This window comes from Centrocercus urophasianus, unplaced genomic scaffold (genome assembly GCF_019232065.1).
Source record: "Centrocercus urophasianus isolate 14NV4802_14NV808 unplaced genomic scaffold, USGS_Curo_1.0 seq_15, whole genome shotgun sequence".
NCBI classification, from domain to species: domain Eukaryota; kingdom Metazoa; phylum Chordata; class Aves; order Galliformes; family Phasianidae; genus Centrocercus; species Centrocercus urophasianus.
The window spans coordinates 127,802-151,308 of NW_024884697.1; the positions used below are offsets into that span (position 1 = coordinate 127,802).

At 45.1% G+C, this 23,507-nt stretch overlaps 1 protein-coding gene across 4 annotated transcripts in view; it reads right to left on the reverse strand.

The window, feature by feature from the left end:
* Positions 1 to 165: 165 nt before the first annotated feature.
* Positions 166 to 23,507, reverse strand: part of FBH1 (F-box DNA helicase 1) — a 23,598-nt gene continuing 256 nt past the window's right edge. The window contains exons 2-22 of one of the 4 annotated variants that reach the window (XM_042816380.1): positions 22,034 to 22,366; positions 21,333 to 21,497; positions 20,102 to 20,634; positions 19,064 to 19,194; positions 17,364 to 17,499; positions 16,958 to 17,148; positions 15,718 to 15,834; positions 14,136 to 14,230; positions 12,757 to 12,925; positions 11,563 to 11,791; positions 10,533 to 10,620; positions 10,315 to 10,401; positions 8,604 to 8,740; positions 7,442 to 7,541; positions 7,021 to 7,142; positions 6,599 to 6,674; positions 5,079 to 5,276; positions 4,380 to 4,505; positions 2,767 to 2,873; positions 1,934 to 2,062; positions 166 to 1,012 (exon numbers count right to left, since the gene is read on the reverse strand). In XM_042816380.1, coding sequence (XP_042672314.1) covers positions 893 to 1,012; positions 1,934 to 2,062; positions 2,767 to 2,873; positions 4,380 to 4,505; positions 5,079 to 5,276; positions 6,599 to 6,674; positions 7,021 to 7,142; positions 7,442 to 7,541; positions 8,604 to 8,740; positions 10,315 to 10,401; positions 10,533 to 10,620; positions 11,563 to 11,791; positions 12,757 to 12,925; positions 14,136 to 14,230; positions 15,718 to 15,834; positions 16,958 to 17,148; positions 17,364 to 17,499; positions 19,064 to 19,194; positions 20,102 to 20,634; positions 21,333 to 21,497; positions 22,034 to 22,088 — 3,111 coding nt within the window. In that variant the 5' untranslated portion in view covers positions 22,089 to 22,366 and the 3' untranslated portion in view covers positions 166 to 892. Of the gene's footprint in view, positions 1,013 to 1,933; positions 2,063 to 2,766; positions 2,874 to 4,379; positions 4,506 to 5,078; positions 5,277 to 6,598; positions 6,675 to 7,020; positions 7,143 to 7,441; positions 7,542 to 8,603; positions 8,741 to 10,314; positions 10,402 to 10,532; positions 10,621 to 11,562; positions 11,792 to 12,756; positions 12,926 to 14,135; positions 14,231 to 15,717; positions 15,835 to 16,957; positions 17,149 to 17,363; positions 17,500 to 19,063; positions 19,195 to 20,101; positions 20,635 to 21,332; positions 21,501 to 22,033; positions 22,413 to 23,507 lie in introns of all 4 variants that reach the window. The other 3 variants (XM_042816381.1, XM_042816378.1, XM_042816379.1) reach the window with 3 other exon arrangements.

A 23,507-nucleotide genomic window follows, 5' to 3' on the forward strand; every position in this document is an offset into this window, starting at 1 on the left:
TGGGACAACAAGCCAAGGTGTTATCTTCAGGCAGGCAGCATAAGCCACCCTCTGATTGACAGGGTCACCATCCTGCTGGTACCATTGCTATTGTGATGGCTGAAAAATAAATATAACCCAGGAAGACTTATTAATGGGTGAGGAAAAAACAAATCATTAAAGCAGTTGGGGTTTTTTTGCCACAAACTTTATCTCTGTATTAAAAATGTTCTCTGGCTTCTTTCTGATCAGCTGTGTTAGACTGGAATTAAATTGAAGCAGTTCTTCAAATGCTGCCTCTCTTCCCTCAGTGCTTTGCTACAAAGAGAAATTAAGCCCGAAGAAACTTCTTGGCTGCAAGTAAAGCAAATGACTTAAATTCAGCTGGGAGAGATTATGACTTCCTTCTTCCCCAGTGATCCAGAACTGACAGTGAAAATGTCCCAGTTGAAACAGGCTCTGGGAAAAAGTTCATTTTCTAGGAACAACACGTTTTTCTGGGTACTTCCCAGCATCAAGCTCCTCTTTTGTTGGATGAGGATTTCCCTGAGACACAAAGTGGTAGAAAAGGCAGGGAAACCCCAGCAGCTTTGTCACTGAAAGAATTTTCCTGGAGATGGAGAGGATGGATGAGTAGTGCTCAAAAAAAATAAAATAAAATAAAAAAGCTGTCCTGTCCAATAGACTGTGCTGTGCATATTCTTCTGTGCAGTGATGCAGGTCACGCTGACCAGCTCCTGCAGGGCTTGAGAAAAGGTCTCACCACTCCGTATAGACAACCTGGATGGTTCCTCTTGGAGCTGGTCCCAAGAATCCAACCTGATTTTGGAGTCATGGATGTGACAGCAGTTGTCATCCTGCACTCAGTACAGCTCTGGGATGAGGCAATGGCTCTGAGACTTGCAAGGCTTCGTTAGAGCACGATGGGCTCTTCATAAAGTGCTGGGAGGAAGGCCAGGGGTGTCATAGTGCCAAAACGCTTCTGCACACAGGAATAGCAAAGGTAGCCACCCATATTCCTGCTGCCGTTGCTCTGTGGGGGAAAAAGATTTGAGAAAAAAGTGAGGCTGGAGGAATGCAGCCTCCTGCTCCCAGCCCTGGGCTCAACCTACTGGATCAGATAAGAGTGCAATGTTGTGCCCAAAGTATCTCCTACCACCTCCCATGCAAAGGAATCCACTGTGGGACAGTTTGCTTAATAGCTGCAAGCAAATATCTCCACACAGGCTTTCTCTAGAGAGGAAGAGGATGCATGGCCAGGCAGTCGATATTTCCTCTCATACATGTGCATGGCTCTTTGCAATGATAGGGAGTGAATCCTGCTCTTATCGCTGCCTATATTCCCTGCTGGTGGATCAGAGCCATCTCTTATCTCCTATCCCAGACATGGAGACCCACTGGATTTACCATGTGCTACGTGACTGCACTTTCTGAGTGAAGATCAACCCCAAAGCCATAAGGTGGAACTCAAGCCAAAACTGGACCCAAAAATCAGATTGTCAGCCTCTTGCTAGTTCACACACAGCTCCTGGCAGGGACAAAGCACGCTCTGTTCATCTCTAGGTGGATGTTTGATGGCCTATGCAGAGTGAGGCAGATGCCCCAAGACAAACTGGGGTATGAAACAAGAAAAAGCCCCAAAACGCCTCCACTTGAGACCACAGTCTCATGAGAGAGGTCAAGACCAGAGTGACTCTGTAGGAACTGCACCACTATCCCAAAATCATGTATTCAAGAGGTCAGAAATTAAGGGCTGAGCCACAGGACACTCCTTGCTCACTTCCACAGAAACTTAGCACTGAAGTTGTCCCTTCCCCACGAGATAGCTCAGCATGATGCCAGCCATCCCATGGCAAGATCACCCTGTGAAGTCTCGTGATTGAAAACTATGATCTTATAGGTCTTCATGGCTTGCTTGCTCAAGAAAAAGAAGCAGTGTTTGGAGGGGACATACATGAATCAGAGGCAGCTTCTTCACAACCAGCCTGGTGCCAGATTGCAAGGTCTGTGTACACTGTTGTGCAGAACAAGCAACCCCGGTCTTCACAGCCTCACCCATCAGCTCCACTCGAAGGAAGTGCTCCTAGAAGACAAGAAAAGCAGAACAACAATAAAATAACACTCACAGGGAGCTGAGATATGGCAACAGTTGATTTTTTGGAGTTAATTTTGTTGGGTTTTTTTTTGAGTGCCCTGGGAAATCACTTGCAACAGGGCGTGCTTATAAAAATACTGCCAAAAAGTGCCTAGTGACCAAGCAGAACTCAATGGCAGCTGGTAAGGAAGGAAGCAAAGTAAGGCACTGCAACAGAAAAGGGAACCTTGCTCTGAGATAAGGAGGGAGGCTATGAAGGCAACGTCCAAAAAGGATTGGGGAAAAACACTGCACCACTGGAACTGTTTGTCTTGCTACTGAAAGCACAGTGCAGAGCAGTGGGAATTGTGCACAGTGTTCTCAGCTATTGAGGAGGTCGCAGTCCACCCTCAGCATGAATCTCAGGGTGATCTCACTATAATCCTATTTTAAGTTCCTCCATCACAAAAGACCCTCCAAATGTCCTTGCAGACACTCGAGGTCAAGTTGGAGAAGGCTCCGAGCAACCTGATTGAGGAGTCCCTGTTCTCTGCAGGGAGGATGGATGAGATGCCTGCTCTGTTACACATCAGGCAGTGCTGCTCAGCCAAATTGATGGGTTTGCTTTGGAGCAACGTGCCACAAAGTGCAGCTATCAGAACCCCACGTTGCCCTGCTCCAGGTTTTGCACACTTTGGAAGAATTTCACTTACCCCTGCCAATGCCAAAAGGTGCTCCAGGGACTGTGACATTAACAAGCATTTCTTTGCTCGTGTCACTGCAACATAAAGCAGGTTCCATTCATCCTCAGGATACATGCCTAGATAGAAGGAAAGATCATAAGTGCACAGCTCTGTCATGCTGTAACTTCAGCTGGTATACCTGAAATGACACCAGGAGCTTTTTTAGGAAGCTCGCTCTTGCAAACAGAGCTGCCAACAAGCCCTCCTGCCCTTTTCCTGCTGACTGGAAAGCTTGAAAAACTGTAAATATGTTTTGGATTTCTGGATAAAAAACTAAGGAATGACTCAGAAGTTGATTAAGAAGGAGAGAAGATGCGAAACGAAAGTTTTTTAGCTGGAAAGTGTGATGTATTATCTGGCTCTTTGCAAATAGCAAAATAACTAATTAGATAACTCATCACCAGAGCTTGAAGATGCCACTGGAATAAATAAGAATACTTTTCTAAATAACTTCTGTTCTCAAATTCTGATCAAAATGTGGCATCGTTGAGATTCCAACATCGTTGGGTTGAGATTTAGTCCAACGCACTGAGACACTGGCAAAGGCTTAACAACTGATTCAGAAACTCTGCCCCCTATAGAATTTTTTTTTCTAATGAAGGATTTGAAAGAGGCACGTTAGAATGACGTTTGATAGGTCTTTTCCAGTACAACATCATTATTTTTTATGCAGATCCTGAGGCAGAGAAAGATTCAATGACATTCTCAAGGCCAGACAATGAGTCAGAGGCAGAAATGGTGAATGAATGGCAGTCTTGATTCAGGGACTGGCTTACACAAGTGGCTTTCACTCCTCTTGTCACCAAAGGTCCCAGCATATCCTAATCCATTTGCTTCTGCATAAAGGGTGCAACCGTGGGAGAAGATGGGCTCCCAACCACATCTGGTTGACCCTTGGGCTTAGCATGACCTGCATGAAGCTACTGATGAATACATTGTCCTTGATGGGCCAGCTCCTTGGGGACAGTTTTGACAAACAGCTTCTAATTGGCTATGTTGTCATTCATTATCCTGGAAGAAAGTTGTGTGCAGGGTCAGGTGAAGGCTTTCCTGCATGATTTTCCACTGACACAGACTGATGTTTAATTTCAAACGCCTACGGGATGATACTCATTGGCTTCATGGGGTGACAATGGATATCTTGGAGATTAGAAGTCCTGCAGCACAGTGGTAATGCATTGGAATAGGCTGCCCAAGGAGGTGGTGGAGTCACTGTCCCTGGAGATGTTCAAGAAATGTGGAGTTTTAGCACTGAGGAACATTGGTTAGTGGGCATGGGGGGGATAAGTTGGTGTCGGACTTAAGCTTGGTATTCTCCTACTGTCAGAGAACAAGGTGATTCTGTGACTTGTTAGAACAGCACAGCAAGACCAGGAAGGTGCTACATGGCTCACAGCAGTGCCTTTCCCAAGCGTGGCCTCTCTGTGTTGCCAGAGATCAAGATCAAATGATCAAATGATTTCTAGATCAAAAAGATCAAATGATTTCTAGAACAGCACAACCTTGCAAGATAAGCACTTGCATCATGCTTTGTTTCTCCATTTTCAGGTCAGGATGGGTGCCACACACAGGTATTCCCTTACCAATAATGAATTGAGGTCTTCCCTGGTTATTGTCTCTGGGACATGGCACATCCACAAAGTCATCTGCAACCAGCACTGTGTCAAACTCCAGGCCTTTGGCTTGGTGGACGGTGCCTATTAGGTAATCTGTAACCAGAGCACATAATAAAAAAATTTAAAAAGGAAAAAGGAAAAAGGAAAAATTATCCATGTTGCTGCAGTGATTTATATTTTTAATTTCACAATGATTCCACGTGCATTTCACCTCTCCCCAACCACAAACTGGGAGCACAGCACTGCTAATAGGAATGATGGGTGATGTCTGGCTATCAGCAGCCTAAGCCCCAGCCCCAACTCTCAACCAGGAACACACTTCATTTGGTGAATTATCATTGCTTTGTTGCCCATCTCAAAAATCCAGAAAGCTGAAGGGCAAATGCAACAGCAAGCACAAAAAAGCAGAACAAAGTCCTAGAGCCTTCCATCTGTATTGCACCCAGAGCTTTATTTGCCACTAGCAAAGCCACATTAAGCAGCCCTTTGATGGCAGGCTCATCGTCCTGAATACCTGGAAACTCAGATACACCTTACTGTCTTACTTTCTTTCTCCCAAAAAGACCAGCTTCCTCCAACCTTTTTGCAGAACGAGGTGGATTCAGCACTGAAGCTGTGCTGAGAAAAGCCCTGAACTTGTTTCTTTGTGACACAGCTTGGCTTCACCTGCCATAGCTTCTTGCAACACGTGGCTGCTCTCGATCTTCCGCACCAACTCAGGGACCTGCTCTTTGAACTTCTCCACTATCCTAATCTTCATTTCCAGCTCTTTGTCATCAACACGCGTTGCATAATTCTTCAAACCAATGAAGCCCTCGTTTTCTTCCCATCTCTTGATAAAGGAGTCGTTTATCACAAGGTTTGCTGAAGGAAAAGTAACAGATACGTGTCTATTTAACAGGCACATATTGGGGTGGTTTTTGTGGTTTTTTTTTTTGTTTCTCATCAAATCCCAGAGTAAATATTAGAGAAGGTGAGTGTGCAGCAGTGCATGGACTGCTGCTGTGGGATGCAAGGGCTTGGGATACACTCCTTGCTGTGTCACTGCTGTGATCATACAATGGCTTCAGTTGGAAGGGACCTCAATGATCACAGAATCGTAGAAGAGGTTGGGTTGGAAGGGACCATAAAGACCATAGAATGGGTTAGAAGGGATCTTAAAGATCACAAAATTCTAGAGTGGCTTAGGTTGGAAGAGACCTTAAGGACCACAGAACCATAGAAGAGGTTGGGTTAGAAGACCATAGGATCATAGAAGAGGTTGGGTTGAAAGGGCCAGTAAAGATTATAGAAGCTGATGGATTTGAGGAAGGAGCAACAGGAAAACATTCATGAGCTCACTCATTTCTGTTGCTCAGGAGTTTCCTAAAAAGGCTGCAAACCTTTCATTCCCTGGGGTAATTTGTAAATCAAGGGGAAAAGGTTCTGAGCAATCTGAAAACATTCCAATGGAACTTCAGAGCCTGGAGTAGGAACTCAGGGACAGCCCCAGGGCCCTTCCAACCTGCATTATTCCCTCCTTGTACCCACACAGCAAGGAGTTTTCCCAGTAACTCATGTTCCAATGATCAGTAATAACATGCCTACAATCATTTGCAGCAGTAATCCTTTGCTTCTCTATGCTATATAACAATGCATACAAATTTCTGCCAATTCTGCACATGAATTTCTGCCAAAATGCATGTGAAATTCTGCAGATTTTAAAGAAATGACTCATTTCCTACATGATGCCAACAGAGAAAAAGAATTGTGATAGAGGATACAACAAATGAGAATTTAAAACAACAGCAGCAAAACCCAACAACAACAAAAACGAATGGGCTCAATGATCCTTATGGGTCCTTTCCAACTTAAGATATTCCACCATTCTGTGAATCCCAAAACAGGACTGAAAAACAGAATCAAATCAAAGGGAAAACATCCTAAAGTACTTGCTTATATCAGTTAATTGGCCTCTTGGAGTCAAGACAAGGCATTGCAGAAGGCATTGCTGTGGAGGGCTCCCTAACAGACCCCACAGTTTCCGTAGGAAGTCAGTTTGCCACAGACCACTGCATGAGGAAATATAAAATAAAACACCTAGAAGCCTTCCATCACCCCAGCAAATAGAGAAACACCAGTGCTGCTGTAGGGAAGCTCACAGACAGAAGGGTGAGGATACACTGTCTGTGATTCTATGCACTCACCTTTCGCCCGTTCATCTGCAGGTTGACTGAGCTTCCAAATATCATAAATTTTGCTCAGGCCAAAACGCACAAGCCCCTACAATGAAAAAAAAACAAACAAAAAACCACAACTATTTGGCTTAATATATACAAGTAAAGGTGCTGCCCAGAGTTTATTTTGCATCTCTAGGTGCAGAAGAACATCTCAAATTTAATCACAGCTCCCTGTGTTTCGGAGCGTGAAGATGAACGACTCTTCTGAGGCTTCTGAAATGTGCAGCACTCAAATGTCCCTGCAGTACACACGTGAATTTCTGCAGACATGCACACACAGGAGCTGCTTACACTCAGAAGATCAACCACAGCTATTTCAAGGTGTTGCTGTTGCTACAAGTGCTGACAGGCTTGGGGATGTGCAAGATGTGTTGGCAATTTTCCCTTACCCCAATGATGTGTATTTTAATCTGCCTCTCTCTTCCAGCAAGCTTTGCAGCGTCCTCAAACACAGTGAAATTGCTTCGTGACAGCATTGTTATCTTCCCTTCCATGTTGCCTCTGATATCACCTGCACAAAGACACTGCCAGTTAGTGGGTATCTGAAAAACAAAGATCCTCATAAATCAGGATTAATCCAGAGATGCTTTGTTTATTATCACAGAATCATAGAATGGCCTGGGTTGAAAAGGACCCCAATGATCATCCATTTTCAACCCCCCTGCAGTGTGCAGGATTGCCAACCACCAGACCGGGCTGCCCAGAGCCACATCCAGCCTGGCCTTGAATGCCTCCAGGGATGCAGGTCTGCTACTGAAGTAGTTCAGTCTGCACTGAACAGGACTGTGTGGTGCAAGGAACACAACTTACCCTTTTGGTTTCCACCCACTAATGTCCTATTCCTGATGCCCTTGCAGACATCCAGAATGGTTGCTCCAACATAAGCTATTTCAGGGCCAAATCTGAAACTCTACATGGAAAAGTGAAGGAAATAGCATGAAAAGATGTTGTAATAACCTACAACAGCATTACTATACATGGAGCATACAGCTCTCACCAAACTTCTGGACAACATTTCTCTTAGAAAAAGCACCCAAATCCCCTCAAATTATTCAAGAAATCACTCTTCCAGCTAAGGTAATAGGAACTGTGCTGTGAGATAAGACTATCATATAGGGGCAAAAGATGGTTTTCAGCCTCTCTACTTCAATAAGACTCTTTCCCAGTAGGGATATGGCATATCTGTCCTGTGGGCAGGGACAAGAGCCTCTGCTCCTGTTTAACTGTCCCTGCTTGCTGCCCCTTGGCAAGGTGCAAGAAAGAAAAGGCAGCTTGCATGGACAGGCTTTTTTATGGCAGTTCTGGCTTAGGAACTGGCTGCAGTAGAACCTGTCTTGTTGGTTTAAGCTGATTTATTCTGCAAAGAGTCCTAAAAGTGCCTCCTTTACATTAGCTGTGAAAACTATGTAGCCACATGGCTAAAGGGGCCAAAAAATGAAACAGGGAGAGCTTTTTGTTAGAACAGCAACAGATTAGATAACCCAGCCTGGAAATGCAAACATCATGTGTACAGAAAGAAAGAGGGAGAGCTCTTTGGGGGTAAACTCAGATTGGCTGATGCTGCTTATAAAACTCAAGCCCTTGGTAGATGAACAGGGCAGGAGATATCATGGACAAATAGTACAAGCAAGGAGGGTATCTACCCCTGCACACTCAATAGGAGCTAAGAACTCAAACAAAAAGAGAAGATGTCCTCAAAATGGCCCATTTATTAAGGTCTACACTCCACTGCCAATTTTTCAAGCCACAAGATCACTCCAGTAAGAGGCACGATGGGTGTGGGGTTTGAAGATCACACCACTAATCCAGGCAAGGCAAATACTCCATGACCATGAACTTCAGAGGCCTGCTAGACACCTTCTGAAGGACATTTTCCACCCTATTTGTGATCCACCCAAAGCAGACCCTCGTCATGGCTCAGTGAGCACAGTAGTGACGGGTTGTTAGTGATTCCATGAACATAGGCTCTTACCTGGGTCAAGTAGTAGATATGGGTATGAGGCACAGTATAGAGGGTATTGACAGCACCTCGGAAGGAATAAATCTGCTGATGGGGGTCTCCTACGAGGATGACACCACATGTCTGTGACAGCACAATATCCACAATGGCTGCAGAAAAAACAAGAGCATTAGAAGAGGGCCTGCTAACAAAGTCAGAGTGAAATCCGTGTTATTTTGTGCCTGTAGATCTCTTTCCTGACAACTTATGGTACTTAAGAAAGGGTTAACACAGCTGCAGAAGAAAGCAAGTTGTGGAAGAGCAATGAGAAGAGTGCAGCTCACTGAGAACTCTATAAGCAGCCTCCCACTATTTTAGTCTGATAGTTTTTTGGGACTGCACATTGTCTGAATCCCACATGTGTGAGCCTAGCACAAATCCACCACCCAGCCTCATTGACCTGGATGTTGACTTAGGGCACACACTACAATGAAGCACTTCAGTTCATAGAATCATAGGGATTGGAAGGGACCTCTGAAAATAGTCCAGTCCTGCAACAGCAGGTTCTCTACACTGCCAGGTTAGTTGAGCATTGATTTCTCCTTAGTGAATCCATGTTGTCTACTCCTGATAACCTTCTCTTCCACTTGCTTGGAGATGACATCCAGAATAAGCTGTTCCATCACAAAGATTTAATTCCAAGTGCGTCTCAGCCTTCCTTGCTACATTCCTGCATGCTCTGACAGTGTTCCTATATTGCTCACAAGTGGCCAGACCGATTTTCTATATCCTGTAGACTTTCTTCTTCAGCTGAGTTCTTCCATGATCTCCTTGCACATCCAGGCATTTCTCCTGACACCTTTCCCCCTATTTCTTACACTTAGGGATGAACTGGTCTTGAGCTTGGAAAAAGTGGTGCCTGAATGTCAGCCAACACTTTTGTGTCCCCTTAACTTCCAGTTCTGTAGCCCATGGGATACCTCCAAGCAGATCCTTGAAGAGGTCAAAGTTGGCTCTTCTGAAGTCAAGGGTTGTAATCCTACTTACTTGTTTCTTCCATCTAAGAACCTGAACTCCACTATCTCATAGTTGCTGCATTTAAGGCTGCCCCCAGCCTTCTCATCTCCAATCAGCTCTTCCCAGTTGGTAAGAACAAGTTCCAGCAGCACATCTTCTTGTTGGCTCCTCCACCATTTGCATTAGGATGCTGTCTTCCATGCATTGCTGGAACCTCCTGGACTGTGCGTGCCTGGCAGTTTTGCTCATCCAACAAATACCAGGATGATTGGAGCCCCCCCGAAGAACCAATGCCTGGGATCAAAAGCTACTTCCAGCTGTCTGCAGAAGGCCTCACCAACTTCCACCTCCTCATCGTGTAGCCTGTAGTATACACCCACAACAGTAGCACCCATATTAGTCTGTTGCTTAATTCTCATCCTTAAGCTCTCCACGCATTCATTATTCACTCCCAGGCAAAGCTAAAACCTCCAAGTTCAGGTCTCCAAAGAATACAAGTGGGAGATGGTCTGATGAAGCCTTCGAGCTGATTTAACAGCTGCTGAAAAGACAAAGCCATCTTCTGCCCCTCTTCCTGTGTTCTTCAGCACACAATTCAGTCCACTTTGATCCCCTTAGAGAACCTACTCATCATGCTTTGCAGCAGGGAGCTACTCCTCATATACCCTGGCAAAGAAAGCCAACAGGAAGGTTAACCTAGGAAGGCTGCAGATGTTTTCCCACTTACCTGGTGTGCAGTCCTGTGCTTCATCAACAAAAATGGCATCATATCCCGAAAGCTGAGGCTTACTGAGCTGCCAGAGTTTCAAATACCCTGAGGAAAAGAGAGAGGGTCATTTGCTTGTCTTGATATCTTAAGAATAGCAGCTTCTAGCCCTACCATTTGCTTGGTAATTGCATGACTGCTCACTACCTGAAGGCTATTTGACATCTATATGCTCTTACCATCACAAGTGATCTTGTATTTCCTCTCTACATCTCCATCCAGCTTCTTCATGTTGTACCATATCTCTTTTGCTTCTTCCACATTGATCTAAAAAAAAGAAAACAGAAGGGTGTGGAGAGGTTGTTTTGAGCAGAAAAAAAGTCCAGGCACAGTAAAACTGGAAATGGTAGAGTGGCTGGTAAAAGCCAATCACGAGCTTGCAGTATTTCCTTCTAAATTCCTTTCCTCTTTCCAGAAAACTTCTGAACTGAACTGCAGATTGGAATTCTGCCATCTGGGTTGGACCTGATCACAAATGATCAGTGCAGAGCAGAAAGCTTTATCTTCACAACTCCAGCCCATTGTCTGCAATGTCAGACCTTTGAGAGTTGTTGACATACGTTTGTAGTCCAGATTAGAATGTTTGGGTTTGGTTTTACTTATCAAAATGACAAATGAAACTTTTCTTGTGTTCACACATAATATCACACCACTGCTCAGGCACTGATACAAATGCATGCCAATCTTTTTTCATTCTGCCTTGTAAGGAAGAGACATTTGCAGTGAGCAGCAAGAGATGTCAATCTACTCTCTAGATACCAGCTGTGCAAGCGATCAGACTCCAGTTCCTTTGGACTTGGCACCAGAGGAAAAACATTTTTTGACAGTCAGTTCTGAAGCATGAAAGCTTGTGAACAATGAAATATGGGATGACTACGGCCCACAGTCTACAGCTCTTGCAGAAATATGCAAGGGGGGATGGTTTTAAACTGAGACAGGAGAGATTTAGGTTAGATAGTAGGAGGAAGTTTTTCACACAGGGAGTGGTGATGCACTGGATCAGGCTGCCCAAGGAGGCTGTGGATGCCCCATCCCTGCAGGCATTCAAGGCCAGGCTGGATGTGGCTCTGGGCAGCCTGGGCTGCTGGTTGGCGACCCTGCACAGAGCAGGGGGTTGAAACTGGAGGATCACTGTGGTCCTTTTCAACACAGGTCATTCTATGATTCTAAACCTTGCTGCCCAACTCTTCTTTCGACGCAGGTACTCACTCTCTTTTCTTCTGGGCTGACAAGTTTTCTCTCTCCATGGGTGTTTTTGAACCAAATAGGTGTGTGCTCTTCACATATCTCTTCATCTGAAGAGGCAAAAAAGTTTTCAAGGGTCTGTGAGACTGTTTTCCCTCTGATGAAGATAGATTGTCCCTCACGGTTCTGGATGAGAAAACTCACAGAGTACGCCGAGAGCTTCGAGAAGTTCAGTTTGCCTTTCTCTTTATATCTGTGCCATAAGAATTATGAGATGTTGAAACACACACCAAAATCTTACTGGAGAAGCTAGCCCATGATGCACACTAACGCTCACAGAAGCTGTTTAATGTACCCTATTTTGACCTGGTAACAGAACACCTTAAAAACCTGTGCCTACTTGTCCTCACTATACTCCTGATAGAGCCACAGACTCATTCATTTTACATATTTTTATAGATAGAATCATAAGGCAGAGAGGTATTCCCATCATTTACCCCTGCAATTACAGAACAACAAAGAGGATTCCCCTCCTCTTCTGTGTCATGGCTCATTTTCCCTTCTGTCTGCAGTGTAGATGTGCCAACATCAATTGCTGGTAATGGTAGAAACTGAACTATTAGTACAACTCAGGCTATGAAAAACCCTCCTCTGCTAAAGGAAAGCAAAGTTTAGAGCCACTGAAGTGCAAAGTGAGCAAATTAAGCCAGAAAGAGGGAAAATCCATTCTCAGTGGCTTTCTATCTCCCTGTGAAGTGCTCCTTGGCTACAAACATAAACAGGGTGAACAACCTTGAAACAGCTAAAGGACTGACATGCACACATGGGTGCTAATGCCACTGACCCACCCAACCTGAAAGACTGTGGGCACAGTAAAATCACAGTTTATTTTCACTCAGAGGGGTGGTGACACACTGGATCAGGCTGCCCAAGTAGGTTGTGGATGCCCCATCCCTGGAGGCATTCAAGGCCAGGCTGGATGTGGCTCTGGGCAGCCTGGTCTGGTGGCTGGCGACCCTGCATAAAGCAGGGGGTTGAAACTAGATGATCATTGTGGTCCTTTTCAACACAGGTCATTCCATGATTCTATGAATCAGACTGACTTGAAGCAGATGAAAGAAATCAACTGTCTCTATAATTTTAGCCTTTTTGAGTTCAGATCTTCCTTTCCTGCCACCTCTTCCCTTCTCCCATAGGGAATCAAAAAGTCCCACTCACTGTTTGCCAACGCTTCCAAATGCTAAAGAGTGAAAAGTCTTGCACGTAACATTCCTGGGGAAGACCAGCCTGCCCCTCTCTGCAACAGCTTTATTAAACGTCACATACAGGAAATTGAGGTCAGCAAACTTCTCTGCGTACTTCACCAACGTTGAGGTCTTTCCTGTACCTGAAGAACAGAGTCACCCAAAAATTATCTATTGTCAAGAATGAATGAACCTGCACACCTTCTGTTAGCATTACAGAGTAGACAGCACAGGGTAGATAATAACAGGACAAGGGGAATTGGTTTTAAGTTGATGGAGGGAAGATTGAGGTTGGATGTCAGGGGGAAGTTCTTTACAGGGGGAAGTTCTTTACAGAGAGAGTAGTGAGGTGCTGGAACAGCTGCCCAGAGTGGATGTGGATGCCCCAACCATCCCTGGAGGTGTTCAAGGCCAGGTTGGATGGGGCCCTGGGCAGCCTGGGCTGCTATGAAATGGGGAGGTTGGTGGCTCTGCCTGTGGCGGGGTGGTTCGAGCTTCACAATCCTTGAGGTCCCTTCCAATCCAAGCCATGTTATGGCTCCATGCTTACCATCCTGTACTAATCACACAGTAGGACTATTTGCAGCTAATGGGGATTTATACACTGACTTGAGTGAGATCAGAAGCCACAGAGCGGAGTAGCTTTGAAAAATTACACTCTGCAGCCCAAAAGCTCTGAAATATAATCACTTTGGCTTTCCAATATTCTAGAAGCCAGATCACACATGGAGGTACTGGTTCCCTTGAGAAGCAGCTTGGCAAATGAAACATCAGAATTGCTCTTCTGAATGATTCATGAGTTCCTATAAGTGATGCAGTCCAGAACATGAAAGGAATGGTACCAAAGCATATTTCATCCATGTTTTGCATGTGAATGTGACACTGATACTCTGCTGAATGCCCTAGAGAAAAGTCTGAGGCTTTCAAGACCTTCTACATGCAACACAGATGCAGAAAGCTGAAGCTTTCCTACCACAGCATCATTACATTAATTTAACAAATGCTTTGGCAACGATCCTCATCCACACATTTGGAGAAGGGTAACAAGTTTGTCAGGCTCTTTTTCCACTCTATCTGCTTGTGGTTACATGTAACCTGTCAAGAGTTTGTGAACATCCCCATTCTTGTCATCTGGACACAGTGATTTTGTAGAGACACAGGAAACCACCACCAGACTGCTTAGCACAGCATCCATTGCCTCTGAGCCTCCATAAAGGAAAATCCTCTGCAGGTGAAAGGACTTATTTACTTTTCCCTCACCTCTTAAATATGCTTTCTTGGTTTTACACAACGTTCCTTTGCAGTACAGAGAGCAAGAACAGGAAATCTCTTGGTTTGTGTTGCTGCTCTTACCTGCAAATGCCATGATTTTCACTATTTGACCACGCTCAATTTTGTGATTCAAAATCCTTTGCTGCTCATGGGTCAGTTTCACTTCAGACAAACTACTAAAAAAAGAAAAAAAAAACCCTAAATAAGTAAAAGGAATTAAGAATAAACATTCTCCCACATAAATAAATCTCATAGCAGAAGGAAACCTACAAATGATTTATCTCATCCCACAAGCAGGAGGTTGGCACTGGGAGAAGCTAATTGTGCAGAAAAGGCAGTACCTTCCAGAGAATAATAAGACTGGAGAGAGGAAAAACAAAAAGTAAACCTTGCAAAAGGTTGTATAGGAAAAGATCCTCTCAAGGGCACTCAGCCATGCTTTCTTGGCTTAGGCTCATTGAAAGCAAACAGCATCTTAGAATTTGAGATGTTTTCTTGCTTCTGAGAGCACGTATCTTAAATTGCTCTCAGATTCCTCAGTGCAGGACATCAACAATCTCTGCCTCACGTGGAAGCTGAGAACTGTGATTAATGTTCAGAAAGGCATTCAGCACTTCCTGCTGGAGTGCAGTTGTTTTATTCATAAAGGTCTGAAATTTGTCATCAGCCCACAGCATGAACCAGCTCTGCTCCCCCACAGGATGTGGAAAGGTATAAAGGCTTCTCCAGATATCCTTGACATTTCAGCACCTGGCTGCTTTCAGGATTTATTTTCTATTAAAGAAGCAAATTTCTGCTTAGAAAAAAAATAAGCTTGAAAAGGAAGGAACAGAACAAAAGGTCTGGCAAACCATGAAGCAATTAAACCCATCGCTTGTTTGCCTTCAATTTTGTTTTCATTATGGTCTCTATCACTGTCATACAACAGATCATGAGTGATTTTATTGGATTTACCTTTTCTAGACCTCTGTGAAGGATGAAAGCATTACTGTGGATGAGGACAAGGAGGCTAAGTGACTCAGTCCAACAGCAGGGGAATCAAGCCTAGCACTCTAAAGGCCACAAAAGTATTTTACCCTTAAATGCCCTTCCTTTCTAGGAAGCAAGCTACCATCTAGTGACAATTCACAGCAACTGTATGTATAACAGTTAATATGTAACAGTCACCAAACAGGATTCAGAAAAGAGGAGCTGAATCAATGCCCTGCAGCTGTATTCATAGATGAACCTCCATGTCACTTGCACTACAGTATAACTACCAGCATGCCAACCCTCACTTTGGATGGCTGCAACCTGCATTTCTAGTGGAACTGACTGTTAAAATTAAAGCAGCACTCTTCCCTCTTTCCAAAGCATCTTATCCACATGGAGAGCACTGATTTGGAAGTATATTTAGCAGTGATTTAGGCTCTGCAGTATTTCAGTAGCCATCACTGTGTTCTGCCAACACTCAGAACAAAGACTTCTAAATTCAGTTAACTTAATCTTCACAGATTTAAGGCTTTCCCCAAAGAATTCAGGCAGAAGGTGGCAAGAAGCAGAATAAGGTCCTGTGGTAATCCTTATGAATCTTGGAGTTCTGTCAACCAGGCTTTGATATGAGATGTATGTTCTGCATCCAGGGCTCACTGCACACTGCCTGGATCACCAGTAGTGTCATTACCTGGACCAGAAATCCTGCCTCCATTGTGAAGACGGCGTCCCCTCTTCTACCATCTGTGGTGCAGTCACAGAAGCATTTTCCATCAGATACAGGCAGTAGAAAATACTGTAATGGATCCTAGCAGGAAGGAAAAGAGGGAATCTATCATTAAGGAATCATCAGTTACAGATTAAACTTCTGCAGCCACCTGGAAGACAGCAACATCTTGAATGCTTTGTGAGTTGTAGGGGCAATATTGGTATTTCAAAGTGCAGCTCATTATACCTTGAAAAGTGACCACAAAGGCACCACGGGGGCAGCTCTGTTTGGGCCTCTGCCTTATTTCTGCTTTGGGTTTGCACATTTTGTGCCTGCCATGCAAACATGACCTGGGATCAGAGTCCACAGGATCCTTGCGTTCTCCCAAACCGCTACCAGTAACAGAGTGTGGGGCAGATTGAGACAGAATCTGGGGTTAGGTTGGGTGAAGTGAATCAGTTCCAGAAACTGCCTTAAAGTCATGTCACACAAGTGTGTTAGCCCTCACAGTGCCTCACAATGCTTTGTTAGTGCAAAGGGAGGAGCAGAGCAACTCCATGGCTTTAAATTAACTGAATTCTCAGACTCACTGGCTGCTCTAGGAGCTTCAAATAGGTCAAGATATCAATACAAGACAGTTCCTAGGAGGCTATTTAAATCCCTCTGAGCTAAATCATAAACCTTGTGTGGTTTGAAGAGACAGTGGCAGAAGAGAGGTGGTCATTCATATTTCTGCTCATGTGCTCCAAGGAGATGGGACAAGAGTGACTTTGACCACATGTGAATGACACCCTCAGCCTGCCACATCTTCAGCAGACTTTTACTCAAGTTAATTATCTTAGCCAGCAATTAGCTGTCACTGACAGGCCAAATGAGCACCTTGACTTCCCTGGTTGGTAGCATGAGCATACAGCCAACGGTTGAATTAAAAAAAAAAAAAAAAAAAAAAAAAGGATGAACTCTTCTGTGTTCAGCCTTGCAAATAGCAGCTTACAAAACTGTCCTCTTTTCTGGCTACTGATTTGTTTTCCAGTGCAGCTCCTTGCCAGTCTTCCTATATGAACGTGTGTTCTTAATCCTTACTTCATCCTCAGTGTTCCTGAGAAACTGCATGCACCAAGGAACTGCAGAGCCCCAGCCAACAGAGCAGAACTGCCCACGAGCACTGATCTGTACATCACATATTGCCTCATCTTGAAAGAGGCATTTCTCTGTCCATTACCTGTTAGTGATGGCAATGTTCTTCTCCCTCATGGCATACAGCAGTGTGGCAATGCAGTAAAGTGTCTCAGTCACATCCACAAAGGAGAGGGAAGAGCAGGGTCTCTGCAGGCATGCCATCAGTTTTTGGATGTCACGGACACCATCAGAGAAAAGCACCATTGCTGTGATGATGGCCCACATTTTCTCAGGCTGGGAACAAGAAGGAAGACTGAGCAAAAAGCTTTGAGTTTTCAGTCAGAGTGAAACAACCCTAATGCCACAATGAACAGCTAAATTCTATTCCATCCCCCTGAACAGTACAGAGTAAAGCTTCAAAAGGAAAACTTCTAGATGTGGGAGGGCAGATCTAACCTTAAAGCACCAACAACCGTGGGGTGAAGGAGAGGAATGACCATTGAACCTACCCCTGTCTTGCTTTGTAAGTCTGGCAGTTTGTTTGTGATACAGACTTCAGCCCTTGAGAAGAGGTGGTGACACTTCAAACACTGGAGGACTGCCCTGGGATCTACGTGCCTGCTGGTGGGAATGGCAGAGGCACACCTGCATGGAAGGGGAACAGAAGCATTTGTAAATAAGTCCTATCAAGTAAGCACATGAAGAAGCACCCTTGGTGAATCCATGCAGACTACTCCTGATGACTTTCTTGTTCATCATGCCTGAAAATCATAGAATCATAGAATGGCTTGGGTTGGAAGGGACCTCAAGGATCATCAAGCTCCCCATCACCAGCTTCCCCATCTCATTCAGCAGTGAGCTTGTGTCTTCCCCACTCTTTATTCTGCCACCAACATACTCACAGAAATCCTTGTTGCCTTTGACATCTCTGACCAGCTTGAATTACAGCTGGGCTTTGGCTTTCCTAATCTCACTCTGGAAGCTTGGATAACATCTCTCTGTTCCTCCCACGCTACTCAGCCCTGCTTCCATGTTCTGTGCATTTCTTCTTCTTATGTTTGTATGTGGCCAGGAGCTACCTGTTAATCCATGTATGCTTCCTGGCATTTGTGCATGTCTTCCTATCCATTGGAATGGACCACTATGGAGCTTGGAGGAGGTTGTCCTCGAATATTAACCAGCTTTCCTGGGACCTTCCTCCTTCTAGGGCCTTATCTTACGGGCTCTTTCAAGCAGATCTTTGAAGAGTCCAAAGTCTGCAGTCCAGGAGCTTCATTTTCACTTTCCTTCAATGCCAGGGTTAAGCCCAACTCCCTAAACAAAGCTGCTGAGTGCCATTTAGCATCTTGTGCTGTCTCACAAACCAAGATGATATGCTATAGGTCCTGAGGAATAACTGCTATCACTTTGGATACCCCTGGGCATCAAATGACGCAGGATTTGAATGAATCATAGAATCATAGAACTGGTTGAGTTGGAAGGGACCTTTAAAGGTCACCTAGTCCAACTCCCCTGCAATGAACAGAGACACCTACAGCTAAGAAACTTGTATTTCCAGCCTGTTTTTGTGCCTAAAGCCATGAAGCCAAGCACTTAACAGTTCTATTACATGGATGTGTATGTAAATACCTCACTGCAGCCAGCTGTTAGTCTGCAAGTTCCTTCTCACTGTCTCAAACTCTCCTTCCAAAGGACAGATTCACGCTGCTCTTAATCCAATTTGACTCTTCTTGTACCGTTTAACTGCCATACAAAATTGTTCTCTAGTCTACAGATATCTGAACAGAGCACTTGTTTGTATCAAGGACTCAAGTTGGGCTTACTGCTGAGCCCTGGCAGACAGTCTGCAGTGCTCCAAGAAAAAAAACACAACTCTCAGTAGATGGGAGGGACCAGGAAAAGGAGCACAAATCTCACAGTCTCCATGAAATACTTGCATTTTAGCTAAAGCAAGGATATGCTGAGCCTCGTTGAGACCTTGGCTGATCAGGAGATGGAAAAGCAGTGATGAAATGACAGATCACAAAATGTAAGTGAAAAGGATGCTGAAAGGGATGATTATAATTAGAGTCTCACTCATTCCAGCGTGGTCACCCTGCAGGAAGCAGCACCATTTATCTCCTGGCAGTTCACCAGGATAAAATGAGAGAAGACCCAAAGCAATGCAGGCCTGAGGATATACAGCTACAAAATGCTGAAGCAGACTCACCTGATGAGCCCCACAATACATTCTTTACGTTGATCTGTTATGGCAAAATCCTGCAAGATCTGTTCAACCCTGCACAGAGCCATGTCTTCCTTCACCAAGTACTGATGGTACAGCTTTTTCCACGGGATGAACTGGAATGTGAAACATACACCACCAGCTTTCATCTCAAAGGGAAGGACAATAGGCTTCTACTGGCAATAAGCTAATCAACATGACTTCCAAAGAAGACATGGAGTTCAAACAGTCCCTGGAGCTTGATGGAAACAGGTATCTAGCACAAGACAGAGGAAAAAAAAAGGGAAGAGAGAAAGACTCGTTCCTCATAGCCTGCCAACAAAAGGCTGTTTTTTCTAGAGTGATGGGAACAGGGAGACATTGGTGTGGCTTCGAATGTCCAAGTGTTAAAGGAATGAGTATGTTTTCAGCTCTATTGTACAGATCTGCTCAGAGAGGGATCCGAGTGCTTTAAATCTGTGTGCTTATGAAGCCCTGCCCTCCCATATCTTGCTCCTTAGACGGGGCAAAAGTTGATCAGCACCAGGTTTACAACTGTTTGCAATGCGAGGGCCTTGACCATAGGTGAATGAAGCTCTGTAAAAACAGAATTAAAGGTCCTTCTCTTAAAACTGACCTACAGCAGACACCACATGCAGGCAGACGTGTACACAGTGATGCACACTGGCTGTAAAAGGGTAAGGCCCAGTCCAGCACCTGGATTTCCTGCATGATCACAGCGGGGGGGAAAAAAGACAAAGTGCAAGGAAAGGAGTGAAAGGAAATTTGGTGGAGTGTTACAGGATGTTCTTTCCATGTACGGGAAGAATGCTCAAGTAAAGTGACCCTGGTATTGAAGCTGTCATCTGAGGAGGTATTCACTATGGTCACGAATGCCAAAAATATCTAGTAAGAAAGGACTAGGGAATAATCAAGGGATTTAAAGGTGCAAAGAAAGACAGGGATACAGCAACCACAAGACTGAGAAAGAGCAGGGCAGTAAGAGAAAGGCCAGGCTCGAATCGATGTCACAGCAGTCCTTACCCTTGGGTCACTAACAATAATCCTCCAGCGGTGGCACACCAGGCTCAGGTTTTGACACAGATCAGTCACTGGTAGGAAAGCAAAGATGATCCTCAAGACTTCATCAGGCAAATCTTCAATGCTTCCCTGAGGTACTTCCCAGTTGCGAGTCCCCAGGAGCCCATAGTGTGCATCAGGGACTGGCTCGATCTCTATTTCATCATCAAGTTCTTGCTTGATTTGACTGAGCTCAGGATGAACCACCACTGCCTTCTTCTCAGGCTCACCCCACAAATCATTCTCTATCTGAAGTCTGCTTGGAGCTGTGGAAGACAGAGGCCGTTTTCTGGAGTTTTCCATGCACTCATCCTCCAGAAATGAGGAGGAGTCACCACTTGTCTCCATCACATTGGAGATGTTACTTTCATCATCTTCAGCAAAGAAAGGATCCAGCAATTCTTCCTTGATGCTTATGTTCTGTGTCCTACCAGCAACTGCCTGCTGTGTCTGAGAGATCTTAAAGTAATCCATGATGTTCTTCTGCTGCCCTTGGGCTAAGGAAAAAGGAAAAGTATCAGTGAAGTCAAGAGGAACAGCACAAAGCACACTGCTACTGTCTGAGCTAACAAGGGGTTTGGCAGTAACTTCAAGGTTTGATTCCAGCACTGCACCATGAGAAGATCACCAAGCCTGTATCAGGCTGCCCCAACTGCAAGCTAAATGAGATGGACTCTTTTTAAGACCATAAACAGTCATTTCCTGCCAAACACTTCCTGGCTGCAATGTCAGAAAGCACTGGAGACTATAAACAAAACTGAAGCTTGGCAAAAGACTGCTCCCAGCTTCTCCCTTTTCTGATGTGTGAAGCCCATTGATTCAACTTGTCAGCACCGAGAGTGCACTAGGACCACTCTGTCCTGCTCCTGGTCTGCAACACATCCTGATGTTTAACTAAGAGGAAATTTTGGAAAAAAAAATAAATCACAAGCTGATTTTAACACATTTAATTCCCAGATGCTCATGAAAGTGAAGCTTAAAGACATCTCATTCACAAGGCACTGTCTAAGAAAAGGGAAAGAAAAAAGCCATCCTACTAAGTCTTACTGATGCCTGAGTCCCATTTGAACTCACCTTGCCTGACATTTCATTCCCCTCCAAGAGCACAAGCTCAAGGATAGATGACCCAAATCCATTTTGTTCTACTGTAGTTTTACTCCCCCAACACCCCCAGGCTCCGAAGCAAACTGTGTACCTCTTGGTTGCCTCCTTGTTCTATGAGAGGGTTGGAGGCCCCTGTTGACATCTCCTCTGCTTCGCCTTTGATTCAGTGGCTGTGTCAGGGAGGATAAACCTTCAGTGCTCTGCCTGAGAGCTTCACAGTCATCAGCTGTAAGGTGCATTTTCTTAAATCGCTTCACTGCTTTGCCAACATGCAAAAACAAATAACAAAGCAAAAGGCAAACTTAGCAAACAGTCATCTGGTGCACAGAGATGCAGAAATTTCTTTTCAGAAGTGTTACAATGCAGCCCCAGTGTTTTGGTCAGGAGTTTCTCTGAATAGCTCCCAGGAGGAGCTTTTACAACTCAGAATCACAACTGCAGAGGTTGGAAGGGACTTCTGAAGACCACCCAGTCCAATCCCCATGCTAAAACTCCTTGATGCAATGCAACATCTGGATGATGCCTCTGCAACAGTGACCTGGCTCTAAGTCTTCATCCTGCGGTGCCTGACAGTCAGAACAAAACAGGGCAATGTAAAACCAGAACCTGTGTACATTCTGTGTACGTTGAGGAATCAATCAAATACAGGCAGCTTCATAAAGGCAAAGTGTCATTAGGAGAATTTGCAGTGCAAATGCCCGAGACAGAAAGCAGTGACTAAGAAGGACAGGTAGGAAGCCAAACAAAATCATCCAAAGGGTGTTTTGTTTTTGTTTTTTAAGAAAATCTTACTGGAAATCTGCAGGAAGTCCTCTCCTCTTCTAGCAGAGCAGTCAGCAGAAGTCATACAAACAAAGCAACTCGCACCGACGTCGGACACGCGCAAAGAAACCGAAGCCACCCCAAAGGGTGAGCTTCTTCCTGGTATGAGAATTACCAGTAAAAGACACTCTTATCACTACTCCGTGCTGCAGAAGATATGCCTCTCTGGCATATCTGTGGCAGCCAGGAGGGTAACAGGCTGCAGGATCCAGGGCTCAGCTCATTTTGCTTGCAGCGTTTCCTCTTTTTCATCCATGTCAGCTCTGTGGGGCAGCACTCAGAGGGCCTGTGGAGCTCCTTGTTCTTCAAAATAGGGCAGGCAGGCAGAAAAACAGCAAAGCAAGGCAGACTGTGAGCAAAGGAGGTGGGCATTAAAAAAAAAAAAAAAAAGTTGCCCTTTCTCACTTGATATTGAAAATGTTAAATGGCTCCAATTGTTGGAGTACCTCAGTTCTCTTAAGCATGAGGCCGTGGTGAATGGCAGAGCTGGGGAACCAGCTTCATCCAGGAACAGCAAAAGGTCTCATGAGAGATGGGATGCGGGATGGGGGCCCCCCTGTTGTCAAGGGCCTCATTACCAATCCTTCACCCCACTATCAATGAACCCATTGCCAACGACACCCCTACAACCAAAGGATCTATGACCAAGGACCCCCCCTCAGTTGCCAAGAGACTCATTGCCAAAGGCTCCCCTGTTGCCAAGGAATCCATTCCCAAGCACCCTCACCACTGCTAAGGGCTCCTTACTACTAAGGGCCCCCCTTCCTTGTCTCTCATTGCCAAAGGATCCATCATCAAGGGCCTCCCTACTCTAAGGGACACCCCCTTGCCATCCCTTACGGCCATGGGACCATTGCCAATAGCACTACTATATCCAAGGACTCCCCCTGCCAAGGGATCCTCCATTACCAAGAGATGTATTACCAAGTGTCCTACCTACAGCTAATACCCCCTCCCATTGCCTAGGGACCCCCTTATTTCCAAGGGGGTTTCAATGAGCAAGGTCACCCCTATGGCAAAAGGATCCATTGCCTATTACTCAACCCTCACCTAAACTGTCAAGGGAGTTCCTAATTGCTAACTCCCCCTGCCAACATTGTCAAGGGACCCCTCTTCCACCCAGTAACCCCTATTACTAAGGGCCATCCTCCAATGCCAAGGGACCTTCCCCATCTCCAAAGAACCCATTACCAAGGGATCCCTTTACTACCACAGAACCCCCCCATAGTCATGTGACCCATTGCCAAGCCCTCCCCCCTCCTCTATGCAAGGCACCCATTAACAAGTCCCTCCCCCTACTCCTAACCTACCCCCCCCCCCCCCTCCATCGCCCAGATACCCCCTTATTTCCAAGGACTGCCCCACTACCTAGGGACCAACCGCCCTCCTATTGCAAGAAAAACCAAACATTGTTGAGGGTCCCCTTCGTGGCTCAGCCCCCACC